Below are 20,633 nucleotides of genomic sequence, written 5' to 3'. Positions count from 1 at the left end.
CCGCCTTCCCGCGCGGCCCGCCTCTCCTGCCCCCGCCTCGCTCGCCCCCGCGCGGCCCACCCCGGCCCTCCTCCCCTTCCTGCTCCGGGTCCGCCAGTACCCGGCCGCGGCGACGAGGGACTAGGACGCGGCTGGAGTGGTGCCGTGAGGCGAGGGGCTGAGAGACTGCGGCGGTGGAAAGCGGAGAGATGCTGGGCGTGGCGGCCGGGATGACCCACAGGTACGGGCCGCGCCGCGCGGCGCCCGCCACGTCCGCCCCGCCGCTCCCGGCGGGCCTTCGGGCCGGGCCTGGCGCGGGCGGGCGGCCGGGCTTTCCCCGCGGCCTCCCTGCGGCCTCACCCGGGCGGCGCGGAGCCCGGAGCCCGGAGCCCGGAGACCGGAGACCGGACCCCCAGCGCTCGGGCGGCGGCGTGGCTGCGTGCGGGCCCGCGGAGGAGACCCCTGCTGTTCACTCCCGGGTGTCCGCGGTGGCACGGGCGCTGACGCCGCCTCGCTGCCCCCAGAGTTCCTTAAGACAAATCAGTATTTGCCTAGCTAATCATTTATCTTCTAGCACTAGGGATCAGCAGGTCGCAGACGTCTTGGTCTCGGGACCCCTCTTGGGACTAGAGGACCTGGAAGGATGGCTGTCTCCATAGACTATACTAGAAAGCAAAACCGAGACAGTGAAGTTACAATTAACTAATTGAATAAATCCGTGGTATGTTAACGTACATACCGCATTTTTATGCAACATAGGGTTTTGCTAAAACAAAGAGTTCGTGGGACTAGTGGCGTCCTTTACAGTTTGCGAATCTCTTGAGTTGTCTGACTTAGAGACAACTGCGTTTTTCCATCTGCTTTGCGTTCAGTCTGTTGCGGTATGTTTTCATATGAAGAAAATCTGATCTTACACAGATGTATAGTTGAAAAAGGGAGTACTGTCTTAATAGCTTTTTCAGATAATTATGGGTATTCTTTATTACTACCCCAGAACTACGTAAGTGGAAGTTTCTCAAAGGCTGGTTTGGGCGTGGAATCTGAAGCTACTATCAGTGGACTTTTCACACAGTTGTATTAAAATTTCTTGGTCTGTCTTGCAGTTATCTGAAGCTGCTGTCAGCGGACTTTTCACACAGTTTCGTTAGAAATTCCTTGGTCTGTCTTGCAGTTTGCATGCAGCTGAAGCTTCTGTCAATGGCCTTTGCACACAGTTACATTAAAATTCCTTGGTCTGTCTTGCAGTTTGAATGGACCTGTTACCCATTGTAACGCCATGTGTTTGTCATTTGGAAAATACTGGCTCACTGAGTTTGGCAGATCCCAAGCTGACACATTTCATTAATAGCGCCGAATAACATTCGTTACTATCACTATTGATTTCATTAGCAAAGTCTTTATGTTAAAAGCTGTCAGATACAAGGTGTGGTGCTTACAAGTTTTCCAAAATTCTAATTTTCAGTTGAAAGCTTGCTTTTTATCATTGGAAACCCAATATTGTCAATTGTTTTCCTTAAAGTGACAGACTCACTTTGTTCAGTTTCAAGGGAATGTCTGGCAATGCAGGTTTAAATAACCCTAGTTTGTCAGTTGTTCTTTCCAGTAAAAATGGTATTTCATGAAACAAGCAAGTAATTCAGCTCATCGTTCTATTACAGAAGTGCACACCTGCCAGTTGGTCACAAGTAACAAAAAAGAGTCAAAGCTCAAGATTTGATAACAATAATTTGTACTCCTTCATCATGGACTTTTTTCCTTCAAGTATTGACTAGTAAGTTGATATAAAATTTAAAGTATTTGTGAGATATTAAGAATAATGGATATGTAGTGTAATAAAGGAGATAATAGTTTCCTTTTAAGACCTTCAAACCTCTCTAGTGCAGTGTCCCTCCCCCTCCTGTCCCCTTCCCATCCTGAATTTACCATTAATAATTTACTTTTTGGGGGGAGGGTAATAAGTTCATTCAAATTATTGTGCATTCATAACCATCATACATGTCCAGAAATCTTTGGCTTACCAAAACTGAAACTCTGTACCTATTAAACAACTCTCCATTCCCCTTCTCCCGCCTGCCCCTGGCAGCCATCATCCTACTTTCTATGACTTTAACTACTGCTGGTACCTCATATCTCATGTAAGTGGAATCATACACTATTTGTTGTGTATGTCATGGTTTGTTCCTTTTTGTTGCTGAGTAGTGCTTCGTGGTATGGATGTACAGGAGTTTAACTGTTCACGTGTTGAAGGACATTCAAGCTGTTAGTTTTGGACTGTTAAGAAAACTACTATGAACAAATAGACAAGTATTTGTTGTTGTTTTTGAGACAGTGTCTTGCTCTGTCACCCAGGCTGGAGTGGAGTGCAGTAACATGGTCATGACTGACTGCACTCTTGACCTCCCAGGCTGAAGCAGTCCTCCCACCTCAGTCCCCCACCTAGCTGGGACTACAGGCACACGCCACCATGCCTGGATGATTTTTGTGTTTTTTTGGTAGAGACAGCGTTTCGCCATGTTGTCCAGGCTAGTCCAGGAGTCCCAAACTCCTGGGTTCCAGCAATCCACCCACCTCAGCCTCCCAAAGTGCTGGAATTTTAGAGCCACTGTGCCCGGACTGTCTAGGTTTTATGTGAACGTAAGTTTTCCTTTTCTGGGATAAATGTCCAAGAGTGTGCAATTGCCAGGTTGTACAGAAATTACGTTTAGCTTTTTAAGAAACTGACAGTTTTTTTCCAGCGTGACTGTACCATTTCACTTAAAAAGGTGAAATTGACATTATTTTCCTGTGAGTACCTAGAGGTAAAGATTAGGGACGCTACCGTGGCCCTCTTTAGTGCTGAGCGGCCAGCAGTTGTACCGACTGTTGTTTTTGCACTATCTGTGTGTCAACACAGTGCACAATGCTACAGTGACTTCTTAGGAATGTCTTAGTTTGATGAAAATAGCTTCGATCTCTCAGACCCCTTAAAAAGGTCTTGGAGACCCTCAGGGGTTCAAGGCCATACTTTAAGAACCACTGTTAAAGACATAATCCTAAATGATGAGGGATATGCAGGTATTGGGGATATTTAAAAAGGAACAAAAACAAGGTTTCTCTTAAAATTGTTCTTGAATGCTTGTGGTAGTGTGTGCCTTGTAGTTTTGGGGAGATTTAGTAGGACATAATGACTAAGACTTCGACCACTATGGAAGAAGCAACTCTCTGCCTTTCAGGAGTTTCCCTGGTAAGAAAATGGCCAGTGCCACTGTGAAGAGGGAAAATGCCATGGGCCTGTGTGTCTTCACACCTTTTCAGTGTGCTGTCCCTGTTTGTATGGTGAGAAAATCAAACTCTTGATGTTTAAGAAAGCTAAGGAAAGTTTGGTGGTAGAAAAGATCATTTCAGTTCTGGTGGTTCCGTTTCTCGCAGGCTTAGAGAAAACCGTCCATCAGGATTGTGCTGTCTTGATTTTATTTGATCATTCCCACCCTTTTCCCTTTGCTATAGCCCCTTGACCTGTCTCCTGGGCAGTTCTTTCCTTTGCTAAATGTGGATACAGCAAGTAGGCTTTCCTTTCCTCCTAGAGAGGGGGACCTTGGAGCCCCTCCACTGGGTCAGAGAAACTTCCGTAGCTACAACAGATCAGTAACAGGAGAGCAGAGCTTTACTCTGAAAGCCTCTGTTTTTAACAATGTTGTGTTTGCTCTTTGGATAATCATTTAAATAAATACACCTCAGTATAGGTCATATTCTTACCTAGGTTTGCACTTACATGGAAGGAAAAACATCTCAAACCATTCTGTCAGTTTTATAGTTCTCGTAACTGTACTTTAAGCTGTGGTTTTCCACCCACAGGGATGTCGTCTACGTTATATGCTGGACTGTTGCCACATTATCTTCCAAAAACTTTAATTTTAAGACACTTGAGAAGCAGGAGCTGCACTACCTGTTGCCATATACTGTGCATTCTTCAGCAACAGAGGTTTCCTTTTCCCTCTTTCTGATATAATCTCATCTCTTTTATTTGATCATATCAGACATTTCCACCCTGGAGCTTACTGCAGGGGTGAGTAAGGGAGTCATTTTCCTGCATCTTTTTTCACGTTGGAGCATGTTTTGGAGCTCGATGAGTCTGCAGTGACATTTAACAGTGGGGCGGGGCAGCTGCAGATAAAGCAAGGGCTGAAGAGTGCATTCCATGAGAGGTTGGAAGAAAGGTGAAGGTAGTAGTTCAACTGCTGGCAGTATGTGCTTGGCGGTGGGAGGCATGGGACTCAGCATCAGCACACCAGGAATCCAGGGCTTTCAGGATGTCTAAGTAGCAGGCAAGGTAAAGCAAGATAATAGACAACATGGCATTTACAAAAAATGTTTACACATACTTTCTACAAAAGTGGAATCATAGCCATACTGTTCTGCAGTTGCTTTTTTTAGTATTAAAAAAGTTACCGGCTGGGCGCGGTGGCTCAAGCCTGTAATCCCAGCACTTTGGGAGGCCGAGACGGGCGGATCACGAGGTCAGGAGATCGAGACCATCCTGGCTAATATGGTGAAACCCCGTCTCTACTAAAAATACAAAAAACTAGCCGGGCGAGGTGGTGGGCGCCTGTAGTCCCAGCTACTCGGGAGGCTGAGGCAGGAGAATGGCGTAAACCCGGGAGGGGAGCTTGCAGTGAGCTAAGATCCGGCCACTGCACTCCAGCCTGGGCGACAGAGCGAGACTCCGTCTCAAAAAAAAAAAAAAAAAAAGGCCGGGCGCGGTGGCTCAAGCCTGTAATCCCAGCACTTTGGGAGGCCGAGACGGGCGGATCACAAGGTCAGGAGATCGAGACCATCCTGGCTAACACGGTGAAACCCCGTCTCTATTAAGAAATACAAAAAACTAGCCGGGCGAGGTGGCGGGCGCCTGTAGTCCCAGCTACTCGGGAGGCTGAGGCCGGAGAATGGCGTGAACCCGGGAGGCGGAGCTTGCAGTGAGCTGAGATCCGGCCACTGCACTCCAGCCTGGGCGACAGAGCGAGACTCCGTCTCAAAAAAAAAAAAAAAAAAAAAAAAAAGTCACGGTAAAATATGCAAAACAAAATTTGCTATTTTAACTGTTTTTAAGTGTACAGTTTTGTGGCATTATGTACATTCACGTTGCTGTGCAACCATCATTACCCTTCCTTCTGAGAACTTTTTCATCTTCCCAAACTGAGACTCTATGTCCAATAAATACCAACTGCCCATTTCTTGCAATTGCCTTTTTACTTCAACAAGCTGTCTTAGAGTGGTATATCTGGGTTTGCCTTATTTTTTTAACCTTAGTTTTAATGGCTGCATAGTATTTCACAGTGTACATGTGATATGATTTATACAACCAGTCTTTGACTAGTGGTTATTTGGGTTCTGTTTTTTAATTATCGCAAACACTTTGAACATCTCTGCCACAGTGTTTTTTGTTTTGTTTTGTTTTGTTTTGTTTTGTTTTTGAGACAGGGTCTCACTCTGTCACCGTGGCTGGAGTAAAGTGGTACAGTCATGGCTCACTGCGGCCTCAACCTCCTGGGGTCAGGTGATCCTTTCACCTTAGCCTCCAGAGTAGCTGGGACAACAGGTGCACGCCACTATGCCCGGCTAATATTTTGTATTTTTTGTAGAGACAGGGTTTCCCCATGTTGCCCAGCGTAGTCTTCAATTCCTGGACTCAAGCGATCCGCCCTCCTCGGCCTCCCAAAGTTCTGGGATTATAGGCGTGAGCCACTGCATCCAGCTACCAGAGTTTTCGTAGCTTTCTGAGTGTAGAGTTAGTATGTACATGGGTGGTTGGGTCCATGTTCTAGTCCTAGTTCTGTCCCTTCAAGGCTCTTTGATCTTGGCCCTGTCAGCATCTTTAAGCCTCAGATTGTTAATTTATAAAGTAATCCCACCTATCTCAGAGGTTGTTGTGATAATTAAATATGAAGGCAAATGCAAATATTTCTGAAAGGATACAGGAGAAATTTTTAGTGATTGTTGCTTCTGGAGAGGGAGTCTAGGCACCTGAGAATCCAGGATGAGAGGGAAATTTTTTGTTGTATAGCTTTTTGTACTGTTTTGATTTTTTTTCTTTTTTTATTATTATTATAGTTTAAGTTCTAAGGTACATGTGCATAACATGCAGGTTTGTTACATATGTATACTTGTGCCATGTTGGTGTGCTGCACCCATCAACTCGTGAGCACCCATCAACTCATCATTTACATCAGATATAACTCCCAATGCAATCCCTGCTCTCTCCCCCCTCCCCATAATAGGCCCCGGTGTGTGATGTTCCCCTTCCCGAGTCCAAGTGATCTCGTTGTTCAGTTCCCACTTACGAGTGAGAACATGCGGTGTTTGGTTTTCTGTTCTTGCGATAGTTTGCTGAGAATGATGGTTTCCAGCTGCATCCATGTCCCTACAAAGGACACAAACTCATCCTTTTTTATGGCTGCATAGTATTCCATGGTGTATATGTGCCACATTTTCTTAATCCAGTCTGTCACTGATGGACATTTGGGTTGATTCCAAGTCTTTGCTGTTGTGAATAGTGCCGCAAACTGTTTTGATTTTTAAAATCATGTATATGTTTTCATTTTTAAACCATTGAACGCCATGCCAGGAACATAGTAGTTGCTCAGTGAGTCATCGTTTCCCATCATCCTGGTTCTTTTCCCCCGGACTTATACTGCTGCTGATGGCACTTAACATGGTTGCTTTTGTTTCTTCCTGTCCTTCCCTCCCTATAGCCACTTTCTGGCTGAGTTCTTACCTTCGAATTTTCTCTTGAATCCTTCGTTTTCTTTTTTCACTCCTTTCTTACTGATTTCCTTTTCACCCTGGTTCTGAAAATCTTTCAAATGAACATAAGATGACAGTATTAAGGCTGGGAAAGACTTGAGAGAATGCAGAGCCAGTGACCTGTGGACTGTAAACTTACTCCAACTGGCTGGAAATAAAAATCCATGCACATATGAAGTGTTTGAAGTGGAAGAAATAATGTTTGTGAATGTTTCTAATTTTCATTTAAATGTTGATAAAGTACAGATTCTTTTAAGGGGTTTGTGGAATTTGTGGTGGTATTTATATAGTGCATGCTTTATCTGTTAACATATGCTAAAAAGACAATCATAGTGATGTGAAGATCTAAGATAATTTATTTAACATTTTAAAAATGGCTTTATATGTGAAAAAGTTGGAACCTACTGAACTAATGCGCTAAGCACTTTAGTGGGTCTCCTGTGTTAGCCCTTTATTTAAACTGCTCCTTTATTTTATAGGACAAGATTTGGCTAGAGAGGTAAAATAGTTTATTCAAGGCTGAAAAGTGAGTTAACAGCAGGGTTAGGAATACAACCCAAGCTATAGTTGTATTGTGGGGTCTCCTCTGCTGTATTACACTGGTTTGCTCTGTTACTTTATTCACATTGCATTGTTACAGTTTGTTGTATGTATATATTTTATCTTTTTGTCTACAGTATGTAGTAAATACCTTGAGGACCAAGGCCTATAGCTGAGCCCGTTAACATGGTGTATTTGGAAATGTCTGAATGAATTATGGATATTGGCCCAGAATTGTTCTATTACAGGTGTCCTGGATGTCAGGCTCTTTCAGGTGATTCCTTTTGAAGAACACTTCAGAAGTGTTGTTGAAGACCTGATATCCTAGCCACATGTGCTGGTGCTTGCAACTTTTTCCTCTCCAGAGAGATCCCTTCCTATTGATGGGCTTCCTTACCGATGCATCAGCTGAGTGACAAATGTTACCAACTACTTAAACATATGTTTATTTCTCATTGGTAAATGTAGTTGTTGTTTTGTTTTTGTTTGCTTTTAAAGCTAGGCACATTGCTGTCCCATGTAAAATCTGCCTTGTTAATACAGCAAGGAAGGGAGGGAGAATGGATATTGGGTAGGCAGTTGCAGCTTTTGCCACAGCTGGCTGTTTCTTCTTCTCAGTGCAGTAGATTCAACAGGATTTGTTTTTCTGTGGAAGGTACAGTGCAGGTGCACCTGACTGATCTGTCATCCGTGTTGGTTTCAGATTTTTCTAAAGCACTACTTTGGTCACATGTTTTCAAAATATTGAGAAGCTGCTTATTGCCTGTCAAGTAGGTCCAAACTCCAGCTCCTGGAATTTAAGGCTGTTTGTGATCTGGCCCAGCCCATCTTAATAGCCTTGTCACACACTATTTCCTTAGCCTGTGTCTCTCTAGCCCACTGCCTTTTCTGAAAATGATGATTTCCTGCCTCAGTGCTGTTCATGCCCTTCTCTTGGCCTGGAAAATCATAATCTTTTGTGTTTTCTTGGCAGGGGGAGCAAAATTGCCACTTCCCTTATAAAACAACGAATTCCTGGAGCATTAATTTAGCCCCTGCTGTGCAGTAGGGAATTAGGGATTCAGAGCTTTTTCTGTTCTCCCAAAGCATTTTGAATTCTTTTTTGGTAATTACCAATTTCTATTTTGTTTTATAGTTTTTTTGTATATATGTCTAATCTTTTCTCCAAAATGTAATCTCTGGAAGTAAAGGAATGTCTTAATCAAATTTGTTAAATATCCAAAGAAAAACAAACTGGACATTAGGCTTTATTTCTCCTTTTATTTGTTAGTGAATCAGAAAGTTCAGAGCTAGCTCTGCTTAGTGTCTTTGACATTGTTTGAATAAATTCACAAAACTGAGTAAGACAGAATCATTTTCTTTGGTTTAGTGAGTCTACAGTATATTACAGACTGCTGGCAGAGACCCAACATCATGAAACATTGAAGAGAAATTCAAATGATATTTAGGCATCCTTGTTTAGTCTAGTTTCCTCCTAGGCCACTCTTTTGGAAACTCTCTTAGTCATAACCACCTTTTCTTAATTACCTACTTCCACACAAATACCTTAAAGATACTATTTTATATAATCTTACCATCATAGCCACACCATGAAATCGGATCTTTGTATCTGTTTTACAGATAAGGAAGCCAAGCTCAAGAGATTAAAAACTCACCAGCTCTTACAATTAGTGACAGCTGGGGTTCAAACCAAAGTGCCCGGTAGAGCCCTGTGTCTCCTCACTTCACATCACTGGTCAAGAAGAGGTCACAGCTTGCTAATTGTTTTTCCAAGTCTCAAGGCTTTTTCTTGGCATGTCCAGACAACCTATCCAGTTTTATTCCCTACTACCCTTAAGCTTCCATCATCTTATTACCAACCATACCACAGTCCCTCTTTCTGAACTTGATTTTTGTTATTCTGCCAGGAGTAGCCTTTCCTTTTTGAAGGGGGTAGGAGTTCCCAAGTCTTACACTCAAGTCCCAGCAAACTCCTCTATCTTGAAGATGGCTTCCCTGGCTGCTTCAACACCTGTTAGGCTTTCTGTCCTTGACCTCCTGGAGAATGCATTGGGTAAGATTCAGTTCTTTACCCAGATTTAGTGTGTCTATATTTGTGTGCAACACACAGACTTCATTATTTTTAGTTGAACTCTTGGCTGTGCTTGTATATGTGAAAGTGATATTTACAAATTTCGGAAGACATCTTTCAGTACAGTTTGTGTCCATTATATACACTGTACTATGCTATAGGCCATGGAGTATACAGCTGTAATAGAGTGAAGGACACATTGTCTAATATTGTAGCTTTGTGTGTACAACTCCCATAAGAGACTGTTTAGAAAAGTCTTTTAGAAATTTGACTGGGCATGGTGGCTCACACCTGTAATCTCAGCACTTTGGGAGGCTGAAGCAAGAGGATCACTTGAGCCCAGGAGTTCAAGATGAGCCTGGGCAACATAGTGGTACCCCATCTCTACAAAAAATTTTAAAATTAGCTAGGCATAATGGCACGCGCCCGTAGTCCTGTGGCGGCCAGGTCTCGCTAATGCGGGCCTCCATAACAACTGTTTCAATACTGAGTGAGTGGTTAAGTTAAATAGTAAAAGCTAAAAAAAGCCAGTGCCCTTATCAAAGGCTGGACTGCAAATGAAACCCACCAAGAGTTTTGCCTAGGCCTTTCCTGGGCCTTAAAGCATGACAAAATAACAAAATAATTATTTATTTTTTATTTTATTTATTTATTTTCTTGAGACGGAGTCTCGCTCTGTCGCCCAGGCTGGAGTGCAGTGGCGAGATCTCGGCTCACTGCAAGCTCCGCCTCCCGGGTTCACGCCATTCTCCTGCCTCAGCCTCCAGAGTAGCTGGGACTACAGGCGCCCGCCACCACGCCCAGCTAATTTTTTGTATTTTTAGTAGAGATGGGGTTTCACCGTGGTCTCAAATCTTCTGACCTCGTGATCCGCCCTCCTCGGCCTCCCAAAGTGCCGGGATTACAGGCATGAGCCACCACACCCGGCCAACAAAAGAATTCTTAACAGGACCCTTTTAGGATTAAACAAATTTTATTGTGGGTCTGAAGAAGCTACCCAAACCTCTGTGATTTAGTAGGAGACAAGATAAGGGTAATCACCTTAGCACCTGGACCCATTTACATGAAGTATATTTACTGAGGATCCAGAAGAAGGTCTCCAACACTCAGACCTTAGTTATAGATTAAAAGAAGTGAATCACTTATGTCTTTAGATGAATGCACACTTACACGTAGACATATGGCTTAGAAGGTATATAAGCTCTGGAAAACTTTGTAATTTTGAGTGGGTCTGGTGATAATTTCCAGGCCTTCTCCCTGTAACTGGTTGCAGAAATAAAAACTCTTTTCCTCCCAAGTTCGTCTGCATCTCTCTATTGGGCCACGAGAAATAGCAGCCCGACCCTCAGTTTGGTCTGGGAACAGTCCCAGATACTCAGCAGGCTGAGGTGGGAGGATCCCTTGAGCCTGGGAGGTTGAGTCTTGCCACTGCACTCCAGCCTGGGCAACACAGCAAGACTCTTTCTCTTTCTCTCCCTCTCTTTTCTCTCTCCTTTCTTTCCCTCTATCTTCTCTCTTCTTTCTTTCCCTCTCTCTCTCAAAAAAGAAAAAAGAAATAAGAAATTTAAAGGAGGAAGTGGTAATTTGTCACTAGTTATTATAGATTAGTTGTTACTTACTGAAGACATTAGGACCAGTCAAATGTTATTGGATTCTCAGCAGGTAGAGATGTATCGGTCATTGTAGGGTTCAACCAGACGCCTGGCTGATTTGGAATGTTGTAGGGAAAATTCAAGAATCAGGGAGAGCAGCGCTCTCAAAAACATGGGCTGCAGACTTCTCATGGCATGGGGTTCGTGCTAAAAATGCTGGTTGCTCAGCCTCATCCCGTACTTCTTGAGGGAGAAATGTCATGAAGTCTGTGCTTTTTAATTTTTTATTGTGGAGGATTTCAAACATATACAAAAGCAGAGAGAATAATGTGTCTCCATGTGCTTCCGCTCAGCTTCAACAATTATTATTATTGGGCCGGGCGCGGTGGCTCACGCCTGTAATCCCAGCACTTTGGGAGGCCGAGACAGGCGGATCATGAGGTCAGGAGATCGAGACCATCCTGGCTAACACGGTGAAACCCCGTCTCTACTAAAAAATACAAAAAAACTAGCCGGGCGAGGTGGCGGGCGCCTGTAGTCCCAGCTACTCGGGAGGCTGAGGCAGGAGAATGGCGTAAATCCGGGAGGCGGAGCTTGCAGTGAGCCGAGATCCGGCCACTGCACTCCAGCCTGGGCGACAGAGCGAGACTCCGCCTCAAAAAAACAAAAAACAAAAAAACCCAATTATTATTATTATTATTATTTTATTTATTAATTTTTGAGGTGAAGTTTTTGCTCTGTTGCCCAGGCTGGAGTTCAGTAGCACTCTTGGCTCATTGCAACCTCCGCCTCTTGGGTTCAAGCAATTCTCCTGCCTCAGCCTCCCAAGTAGCTGGGATTACAGGTGCCTACCACCACGCCTGGCTAATTTTTGTATTTTTAGTAGACATGAGGTTTTACCGTGTTGGCCAGGCTGGTCTCAAACTCTTGGCCTCAGGTGATCCACCCACCTTAGCCTCCCAAAGTGCTAGGATTACAGGTGTGAACCACCACACCTGGCCAGCTTCAGTAATTACTGACTGATGGTAAATCTTTGACTGAAGGCCAATCTTTTTTCACTTTTCTCTCCACTATGTCATATTATAGAGATTTTAATATGTATCCTTAAAAGATAAGGACTCTTCGAAAAACTTTAAACATAACCTCAGCATCATCACACCTAAAAAAGAAGAGTAGTAATTGCTTGATATCATCAACTACACAGTACGTGTTTAAATTTCTGTTTATCTCAAACATCGATTTTATTTTGTGGTTTTTCTAAATTGAGATCTGAATAAGGTTCACAAATTTGATAGGTTGATAAGTCTTTTAGTCTCTTTCAACGTATAAGTACACCTTCCATCTTTTTCTTTTCTCTTGTGATTTTGTTGTTGAAGAAATTGCTGGTTATCTTGAAGAATTTCCTACCATCTGGATTTACCAACTTGTATCCTCAGGGTATATGGTTTCCTTCCTATCTATCTATCTATGTATGTATGTATCTATCTATCTGCCTATCTATCTAATCTATCTATGTAAAGAGAGAATGAGTGAGTCAGTCTTATTACCCAAGCTGAAGTGCAGTGGCTTGATCTCGGCTCACTGCAACCTCCACCTCCCAGGTTCAAGCGGTTCTCCTGCTTCAGCCTCCCAAGTAGCTGGGATTACAGGCGTCCGCCACCACACCTAGCTAATTTTTTGTATTTTTAGTAGAGACGGGATTTCACCATGTTGGCCTGGCTGATCTCAAACTCTTGACCTCAAGTGATCCACCCACCTCAGCTTCCCAAAGTGCAGGGATTACAGGCTTGAGTCACCTCGCTGGCACATCCTCTATTACATTAATATATTCTGTAAATTTGTAGTTGGATCTAAAAAAGCAGTTCTCCGTTCTTGGTCTCCGTTCTTGGCTCCGTTTTTACTCTTAGAAATTATTGAGGACTGCTGTGTCTTTTGGAAATAGGTAACTTGTTTGATCTTAAGGGTTCACAGCTGGAGGAGAATTTGCCTCAGGATGAATGGTGCCTTGAGTCTTACCCATATCTGATTCAGATGCACCTCTTTCATAATAAATGGGAAAATGACAGAACTATTTTACCTCCCAGGCTGTATAAAAACAGGGACAGGCTGGTTTGGCCTCTGGACCCCACTTTGCAGACAGTTCAGTCTAGATTATTATTAATGCATTAGGGGGTTTGAAAGATGGAAATATTTTAATTGTTATTGAAGACATTGCAGGTCTTACCTGCTGTACTTCTAAAAAGAGTAGCCCTCCTTAACTATTTGGTAATCTGATGATGTAATTTGACAGATTACACATCACTCTTATGTTGTTAGCATGTAATCCTGTCCAGTCTCCTACTCAATAATATGTGTATCGCCTTAGCGTGTATCACTTTAGTATAATAGTGGTTATAGAATCTGTGCCCCAAAAATACATTGTTTATGGTATCTAGATAGTCCTTCACTTTTGGATACTTTAGGTTTACAGAGTACTAAATTAGGGTTGAAGTGTCACTTTCTGACTTGGACGAGTGATTGTTTTTCCTTGCTATCGGACTGCTGCTGCCTTCTTTTTTTTTTTTTTTTTTAAGGGATACAGAGTCTTATTCTGTCCTTGAGGCTGGAGTGCACGCAGTGGATCGATCACAGCTCACTGTAAACCTTGAACTCCTGGGCTCAAGGGGTCCTCCTGCCTCAGCCTCCCAAAATGCTGGGATTACAGGTGTGAGCCACAGTGCCTGCCCCGCCCTCCTACTCTTTAAGTGGATGTTGCTCTTGTATTATGAGCCCCTCTGGTTAGGATGGCATCTGCACTTGGAAGTCCACTGGAATGGTGATAACTTCCCACTCAATATATTAAGTAATCCGTGTTCATTGGCTGATTAGCATTCAGTCATTAATGTTTGCGTCATTTATAGCTAAACCAGCAGAGCCTAGCGGATCATTCTCTAGCAAGCCTGTCTAATTTGAGTGATCTTTTTTTTTTTTTTTAAAAGACAATGGTATAGTTTTATGTTAAATGTAATACAGAGTTTGAAATGTTCAATGAGAAATGGAAGGACGCTAATCTCTAAAGGGCAAAGTAAGTTGGTTATGGAGATTTCTGTAAAGCACCTGTAAATCATTTGGGTGTTAATACTCTGCATATTTTATAATGGAGAATAAAGTTTCCTTAATGATGCTTGTGTTTGAAGTGTGACGTTTTGCTTTTCAGTAATGGTCTCCCTGGCTATAATTGTGTTATAACTTTAGTCTGTTACAGAAAAAATGAAACGGCTGGTAGATAAGAGTTCTGATTTCATTACAAGGTAAGAAGAAGGGTTGATGGAGTTCATTGGGGGAGTTGTGGTTTGAAGTTGTTTCATGTAAATTTTGGATAAAGTTTTCACCTTGCGCTTTGGATTACAAAGGTGCAGTTAGACTTTAACTTCAACACAAGACTGGTGTGCTTCCACACTTACTGATAGTGTTGTTAAACTTTTAAGTTGCTGGGAAATAGGCCAAGTCCTGTTGTGGTTTGGGTGGTGGATGGTCAGGCAGGACATCCTTAGGGATTACCCTGCTGTACCCTTCATCACCAAGGGACAGTGTAGGGCAGAGGTGGAATTGATGAGGTTGAGGGTGTCTTTCTCTTTCATACCCTTAGAACATGATGCTTAGTGTCTCCAGCACAGGTCAGTTTGCTAACTGCTGGCTCCAAGAGTCTGGACACTCTCTTGAGTGGGGTAGTTCTCATAGCTGGGCCCACAACACAGAGGAAGAAAGAGTTAAAAATGACAGGTGCTAGGTGCATAATTAGCCTAAAGGGACTGTTGGCAGTTTGACTTATGTCTTCTATCCAGTTGAGGTTTGTTCTTTGGGTGTCCTAGAAGCTAAAGCATAGGAATACAGGTTAAAATTTAGCCTGGTTCCTCAGTGTTGTGTTGAACGTCTCTTTCTGTTATTCTAATGGGAAGTTTCAGAACAAAACAATTATTCATTCTCCACTTTCAAATTTTCTCATTGAGAGAGAGTATGGAGGAAATGGTGCCCAAAATACCAGAGTTTAAGGTCATTGCCTACATTAGAATATATCGGTTCCCTTGGGTTTTACTGGATTGTTGTCAGAATAGTTCTTTCTTTGGAATACAATATGGACTTTGTCATAGTGAAGCATGTTTTAGGGAATATATAGTAGTCTTAATTAGAATCTGGAGATGGAGTAATTCATCCATCAAATGAGCAGCCTTTTGTTTTAGGAGCGTGGGTAGTGATATTTTTGCAATAGCCATGAAACCTTTGTAAACATGGCTAGAGACTGGTTTTCTCTTTTTAAAAATGAGTTCAAGAAAGTAGGAGCTTTGTGACTAGCCCCATGAAATCTGGAAAGCTGTGTTCGCACTTAGCCCATTTCAGGTCATTGAGTGTATTTACGTGACTGAGGATGATGATGAAAAAATGTGGTTAAAGATTTTAAAATGATAGATATCTAGGACACTAGGTTACCTGGTTAGTAAGGTGGATGAGAATTACAGTGATGTAACTTTGAGGTGGGTGGGTGTAAGGGTAATTTCTGAAACAATTTAACAATGTTTGGGATTTTTTTTTTTTTTTTTTCCAATGCTGGCTAACCCACATCAGGAACTGAGAACTTTTTTGTCTTTTGGGCATTTGCCAGATCTATACAAAGCATGAAACATCTGCAGATGTCTGTTTAATGCAATTTCTTTATATTTCGTAATAGAATGTTTTAACCCTGAGCATGTGGTATATACTGTATGAAAGCTACTTTGTTTTAGACCTGGGTTTTCCAGTATTCGGGTGCTTTCCCTTTGGGAGTGGTATTCATGATGACAGAGGACATTGGTGAAGGGTAGAATGTGACGCTTAATTTTAATACAGAACTCTCTACTGAGTTTGATGAAAGACAAAACAAGTTCCAGCATTTCCTCAAAATTTCAGAGGTCTGTTCCCTGCTCCCCCCACCAGTCCCCTGGCAAAGGGTCTTTTTGGGACCGTGGGAACAGATAAAAACCAACATCTCTAATAATTTGCTCATTCACTTAGAATGCTTTCTATGAAGGAAGTTGTGGCGATAGGTTTTGGAATGTGGAGGGTGATGGGAACTCCAAGGATATAAGGCTTGGGAACTTTTTAGAAATGAAGTTTTGTTTTGCACTGTCATGCTTTCCAGGATAGAGCATTACTGGAGATTAGCTGAACAAATGAGATGAAAGCTAAAATATGCAGTTGGATATTTTAAATAAATTTTGATGAAACGTTACTTTATAAGAATATAGCATTTTTCTACAAAAAGCTACTTATGCTTTTTGAGATACTTAAAAATCTCATGCTCATGAGACAGTACATTGCATATAGTAACCATTCAGTGAATACTTGTCAAATGAATAAATAATGATGCAGTACATTTTATTTGGTATATATGGCTTTTTGTTTGGTTTAGTGAAGTATATTTCTTTAAATATTGCCATAAAATAACATGTAGGTAGTTGCTAGTAAGTAACCTTTCAGTTGACATTAAATTAGACATGAATTATTTCAATAATACTGTACAAGTACAATGTTTCTTTCTTTCTTTTTTTTTTTTTTTTTTGGAAACGCAGTCTTGCTCTGTCTCCCAGGCTCAGGCTGGAGTGTGGTGGCACCATCTTGGCTCACTGCAACCTCTGCCTCCTGAGTTCAAGCAATTCTCCTGCCTCACCCTCCCTAGTAGCTGGGACTACAGGCGTGTACCACCATGCCCAGCTAAGTTTTGTATTTTTAGTAGAAATAGGGTTTCACCATGTTGGCAAGGATGGTAAGTACAGTGTTTGCTTTCTCCGTTAACAGGCAATGCAGGAACAAGTTACTTGATATGGGAAGAGGCTATATTTTAGATAAACGAAGCTTCCAGATTACTGGGTTAAATTTTTTAGCTGAAACATTAATTTTTTTCTTATGAATTTCCTCAATTTTCCATATTAATATATAGCTTCAATACTATTAATCAGAATTCCAAGTGGAATTCTTTTGGTAAAATGGACAGAATTATGAAGTTCATTGAGATTTGGAATAAACAGGCAAGAATAGCAAAAAGCTAATTATTAAAAAGAAAGATAAATGGATAAAATCTGTTAGTAAAATAATTTGTCAGTATGCATCAAGTTTAAAATGATTTATAACTTGTAATTCATAATTTCTACTTTTGTTAATCAGATCTAAGAATGTGTGGAGAAAACTGGGTGTGAGTAGATTTTGGCAGCATTATTTATACTAGCAGAAGGTTTGAAACTATGTAGATAATAAAAGGATCACTTAAAATGCATGATGATACCCTAGAGTTTAGTGAAATTATACAATATCATATTTATTAAAGCTTTGTAATATTTTAATGTCATGACATTTTAAGAAAAACAGGATGTGAAATTATAAATGTGGTATGATTAGAACTTTATAATGTTTAAACATAAAATGACTAGGAAAAATACAAAGTGCTTTTTAAAAAATAAACAGCTTTAGGCCAGGTGCAGTGACTTGTGCCTGTAATCCCAGCACTTTGGGAGGCCGAGGTGGGAGGATTGCTTGAGGCCAGAAGTTTGAGACCAGCCTGGGCAAAATAGCAAGACCTCACTCTACAAAAAAAAAAAATTGTTTCTCTAATTCAGCTGGGCATGGTGGCACAAACTTGTAGTCCCAGCTAATTGGGAGGCTGAGGTGCGAAGATCACTGGAGCCCAGGAAGTTGGGTGCAGGGAGCTATGATTGCACCCAGCTGCACTCCAGCCTGGGCTACAGAGCAAGAGCCTACCTCAAGAAACAAAAACAAACCCACACACAGCTTTGTTGAAGTATAATTTAAATACTATAAAATTCACTTGTTACAAGTGTATAAGGCTTTTATGTATTTATACAGTTGCACAACCATTACAACAATGCTGTTTGAGAATAGTTTCATCACTCCAAAGTTCACTCGTGTATATATATACACATATAAATATGTAATATATATTTATATATAATAGATTTTATAATATATAACTAATGTATTATATATTAATATAGATGTGGTATATGTAATATATAGTTAACTCTCTCTCTTTATATATATACACACACAGACACACACACACACACACACACACACACACGCACCGGAAACCTCTTTAATTCTCACAAATCCTGGACGTTCAGATTGAAAATGATCTGAGGCATGGTTCCTCCATATATATATAACTATATATATTATGCATACTGAATATACTTAACTATGTAATTGTATATAGTTAAATATATAAATATAAAATATACAGTTAAATATATATTAATATATACTATATAATACATTACAGTTATATATTATATAGAAATAAAATATATAAATATATCTTATATATAAGTGAACTTATATATATTTATATAAAGGTGAACTTATATATATTTATATATAGGTGAGCTTATATATATTTATATATTATATATAAAGTATATATACACATATATACTTTATGTAAGTTCACTATGAGTGAACTTTGGGATATATATATATTTGGGGGTGTATGTGTGTATATATATAATATACACAATTTTTTTTGTTTTTTGGAGACAGGGTATTACTCTGTCGGCCATACTGCATGATCACCACTCACCGCAGCCTTGACCTCCCAGACTCAAGCAGTCCTCCCAAGTAGCTGGGACTACAGGCATGTGCCACCATGACAAGCTAATTTTTACATTTTTTTGTAGAGATGAGGTCACACCATGTTGCCCAGGCTAGTCTGGAACTCCTGGGCTCAAGCAATCCTTTCAGCTTGGCCTCCCAAAGTGCTGGAATTACAGGCGTGAGCCACTGTGCCTAGTCCAATTTAACTATAAACACCAGAAGTTTTTTCAGTACTTATGTTTCTGAGGCATAGAGATAGATTGGGGAAAATGAAGGATCTTCATCTTAGAACCCTTTGTCACAGCCATATCCAATGAAAACTAAAGTTTAATCAGGAAGGCTCCGAAGAAGGTACCAGTGCATGAGAAATCACGGTGGGCACTGATGGGATGTTAAAGAGAAAAGGATAAAAAGAGTCATAATTCATGTGGGCCTCCTCCTTACATAAGAGAATCTGCTGCCACTTTCTAGCATGGTCTTCCATGCCCTCTCCTGGACACAATGTGTAGGGGTCAAGGTTTCCTTCTGTCGCTGTCCAGATGCAGCCTGAGTGCAGATAAATATCTTTTGAGGGAGAGAGTTAGTACTTGTCTGGGGCTCACTGCCGTTTGTGTGCTTTTATTCTTTTGGTCCTTTTAAAATCATCACTCCACGATTGAAGCAAATGGCCTTTCACTGTTATATAAATTTGGAGAACCAGTGAGGACAGTGCTTTGTACTTGGCAGGAGTAAGTGGGGGTCATAATAGAAGCTTTGTTAGCAGTGGATTCTGGGCTAACGTTTCTCTAGGAAAGGCCCAGGATCACACAGTCCCAAAATACTAGAGTTAGAAGAGACTTTAGAGAACTATCCAGTTCTCTTTCTTTAGAAATAATGATAGTTTTGCATTGACATTCCTATTTTGTGGTCTTCTCTCTGCTTGGAAGGAAGATCCCTTGCTTTGCAAACCACTCTTAGTAGTGCCATAAACTACTAAGGAACAGGAAATTCCAAATTGCAGGCTAGTACAGACCCAGACCAGCCTTCCCAGAATCTCTGTGGACCTAGCTCCAGGCCATGCACCCCCAGAAATGCTGTGATGACTCTGTTGGACATTATAGTATGTGGAGGAGCCATGCCTCGGATAATTTTCAATGTGAATGTCCAGGATTTGTGAGAATTACAGAGGTCCTGGTGTATGGGGAAAACTGAAATTACTCTTCTGCCATACAGAGAACTTTGAATGATAGGGACAAACATGTATGTAGTATTTGATGATATAGATAGGCATGATTATCCTCATTCTCTTTTATGTTTTTAGATGAGCAAACCAAGGCTCAGGAAATGCTTGTTTACTCACATAGTTGGTTGGTAAAATGACAGAGCTGATACTGAGACCTGGGCCCTGGAATTTCAGATCCCGTGCCTTTCCTGTAGCATTACATTTTCTCTGAGAAATCTATTCAGTGGTGGGGAACACCCTGTTATTCTGAAGCCAAGGAAATTGCCAGGAGAGGATAGAATTGCTGAGGAGAAGATAGAAGAGGTAGAGGAGGAATGACAGCTCTTGGTGGGGTCTGTATTGAGATCCTGTGGAAAATCTAGGCGATGCTGCTGCTTGTTTCGTCTGTATTCGCTTGATACCTACTGCCTTTTACGTCTTCTTCAATATGAGCCAGACCAACCCATGGCTCCACTTCATCCCAGATTACACTCTATTCCCGAGGACTGGTCACCTTCTCCCCCTGTTCTTGGCATGGTGTCCCATTGGGGTAGTGCTGCTGGAGGACAGTCTCTGAAGAAGAGTATCTTCCTTATTCTTGGGGTAGAAACTCTTAACATATATGGGGTGATAAAATGCAAGAAATTTATAATGGCTTGCCATTAGAGCTGGAGTATATTATTTATCACCATTGATTATTTTGCCAAGTGTTTTGTTTAAAAAGCTTCTTAGTTTCCTGATGCCTCAGGGTAATTTGTCACCTGCACTATTCAACATCCGTGCCATTACAGCTGAGGGGAGTGGGCTGGCCTCTAATGTTCAGAGCACAGCTGGCAACCAGCCTGACAAA

At 41.5% G+C, this 20,633-nt stretch overlaps 1 protein-coding gene across 1 annotated transcript in view; it reads left to right on the top strand.

Moving 5' to 3' along the window:
• Window positions 1–66: 66 nt before the first annotated feature.
• The window catches only part of LOC105471843 (LIM zinc finger domain containing 1), a 151,543-nt gene continuing 130,976 nt past the window's right edge, over window positions 67–20,633 (top strand). Inside the window, exon 1 of the mRNA XM_011724617.2 lies at window positions 67–220. Within this exon, the coding sequence (XP_011722919.1) occupies window positions 189–220 (32 nt within the window). The 5' untranslated portion in view covers window positions 67–188. The remainder of the gene's footprint in view (window positions 221–20,633) is intronic.

The sequence above is a fragment of the Macaca nemestrina genome, chromosome 13, assembly GCF_043159975.1.
Source record: "Macaca nemestrina isolate mMacNem1 chromosome 13, mMacNem.hap1, whole genome shotgun sequence".
In the NCBI taxonomy this organism is placed as follows: domain Eukaryota; kingdom Metazoa; phylum Chordata; class Mammalia; order Primates; family Cercopithecidae; genus Macaca; species Macaca nemestrina.
This window is presented reverse-complemented; position numbering and strand designations above follow the sequence as displayed.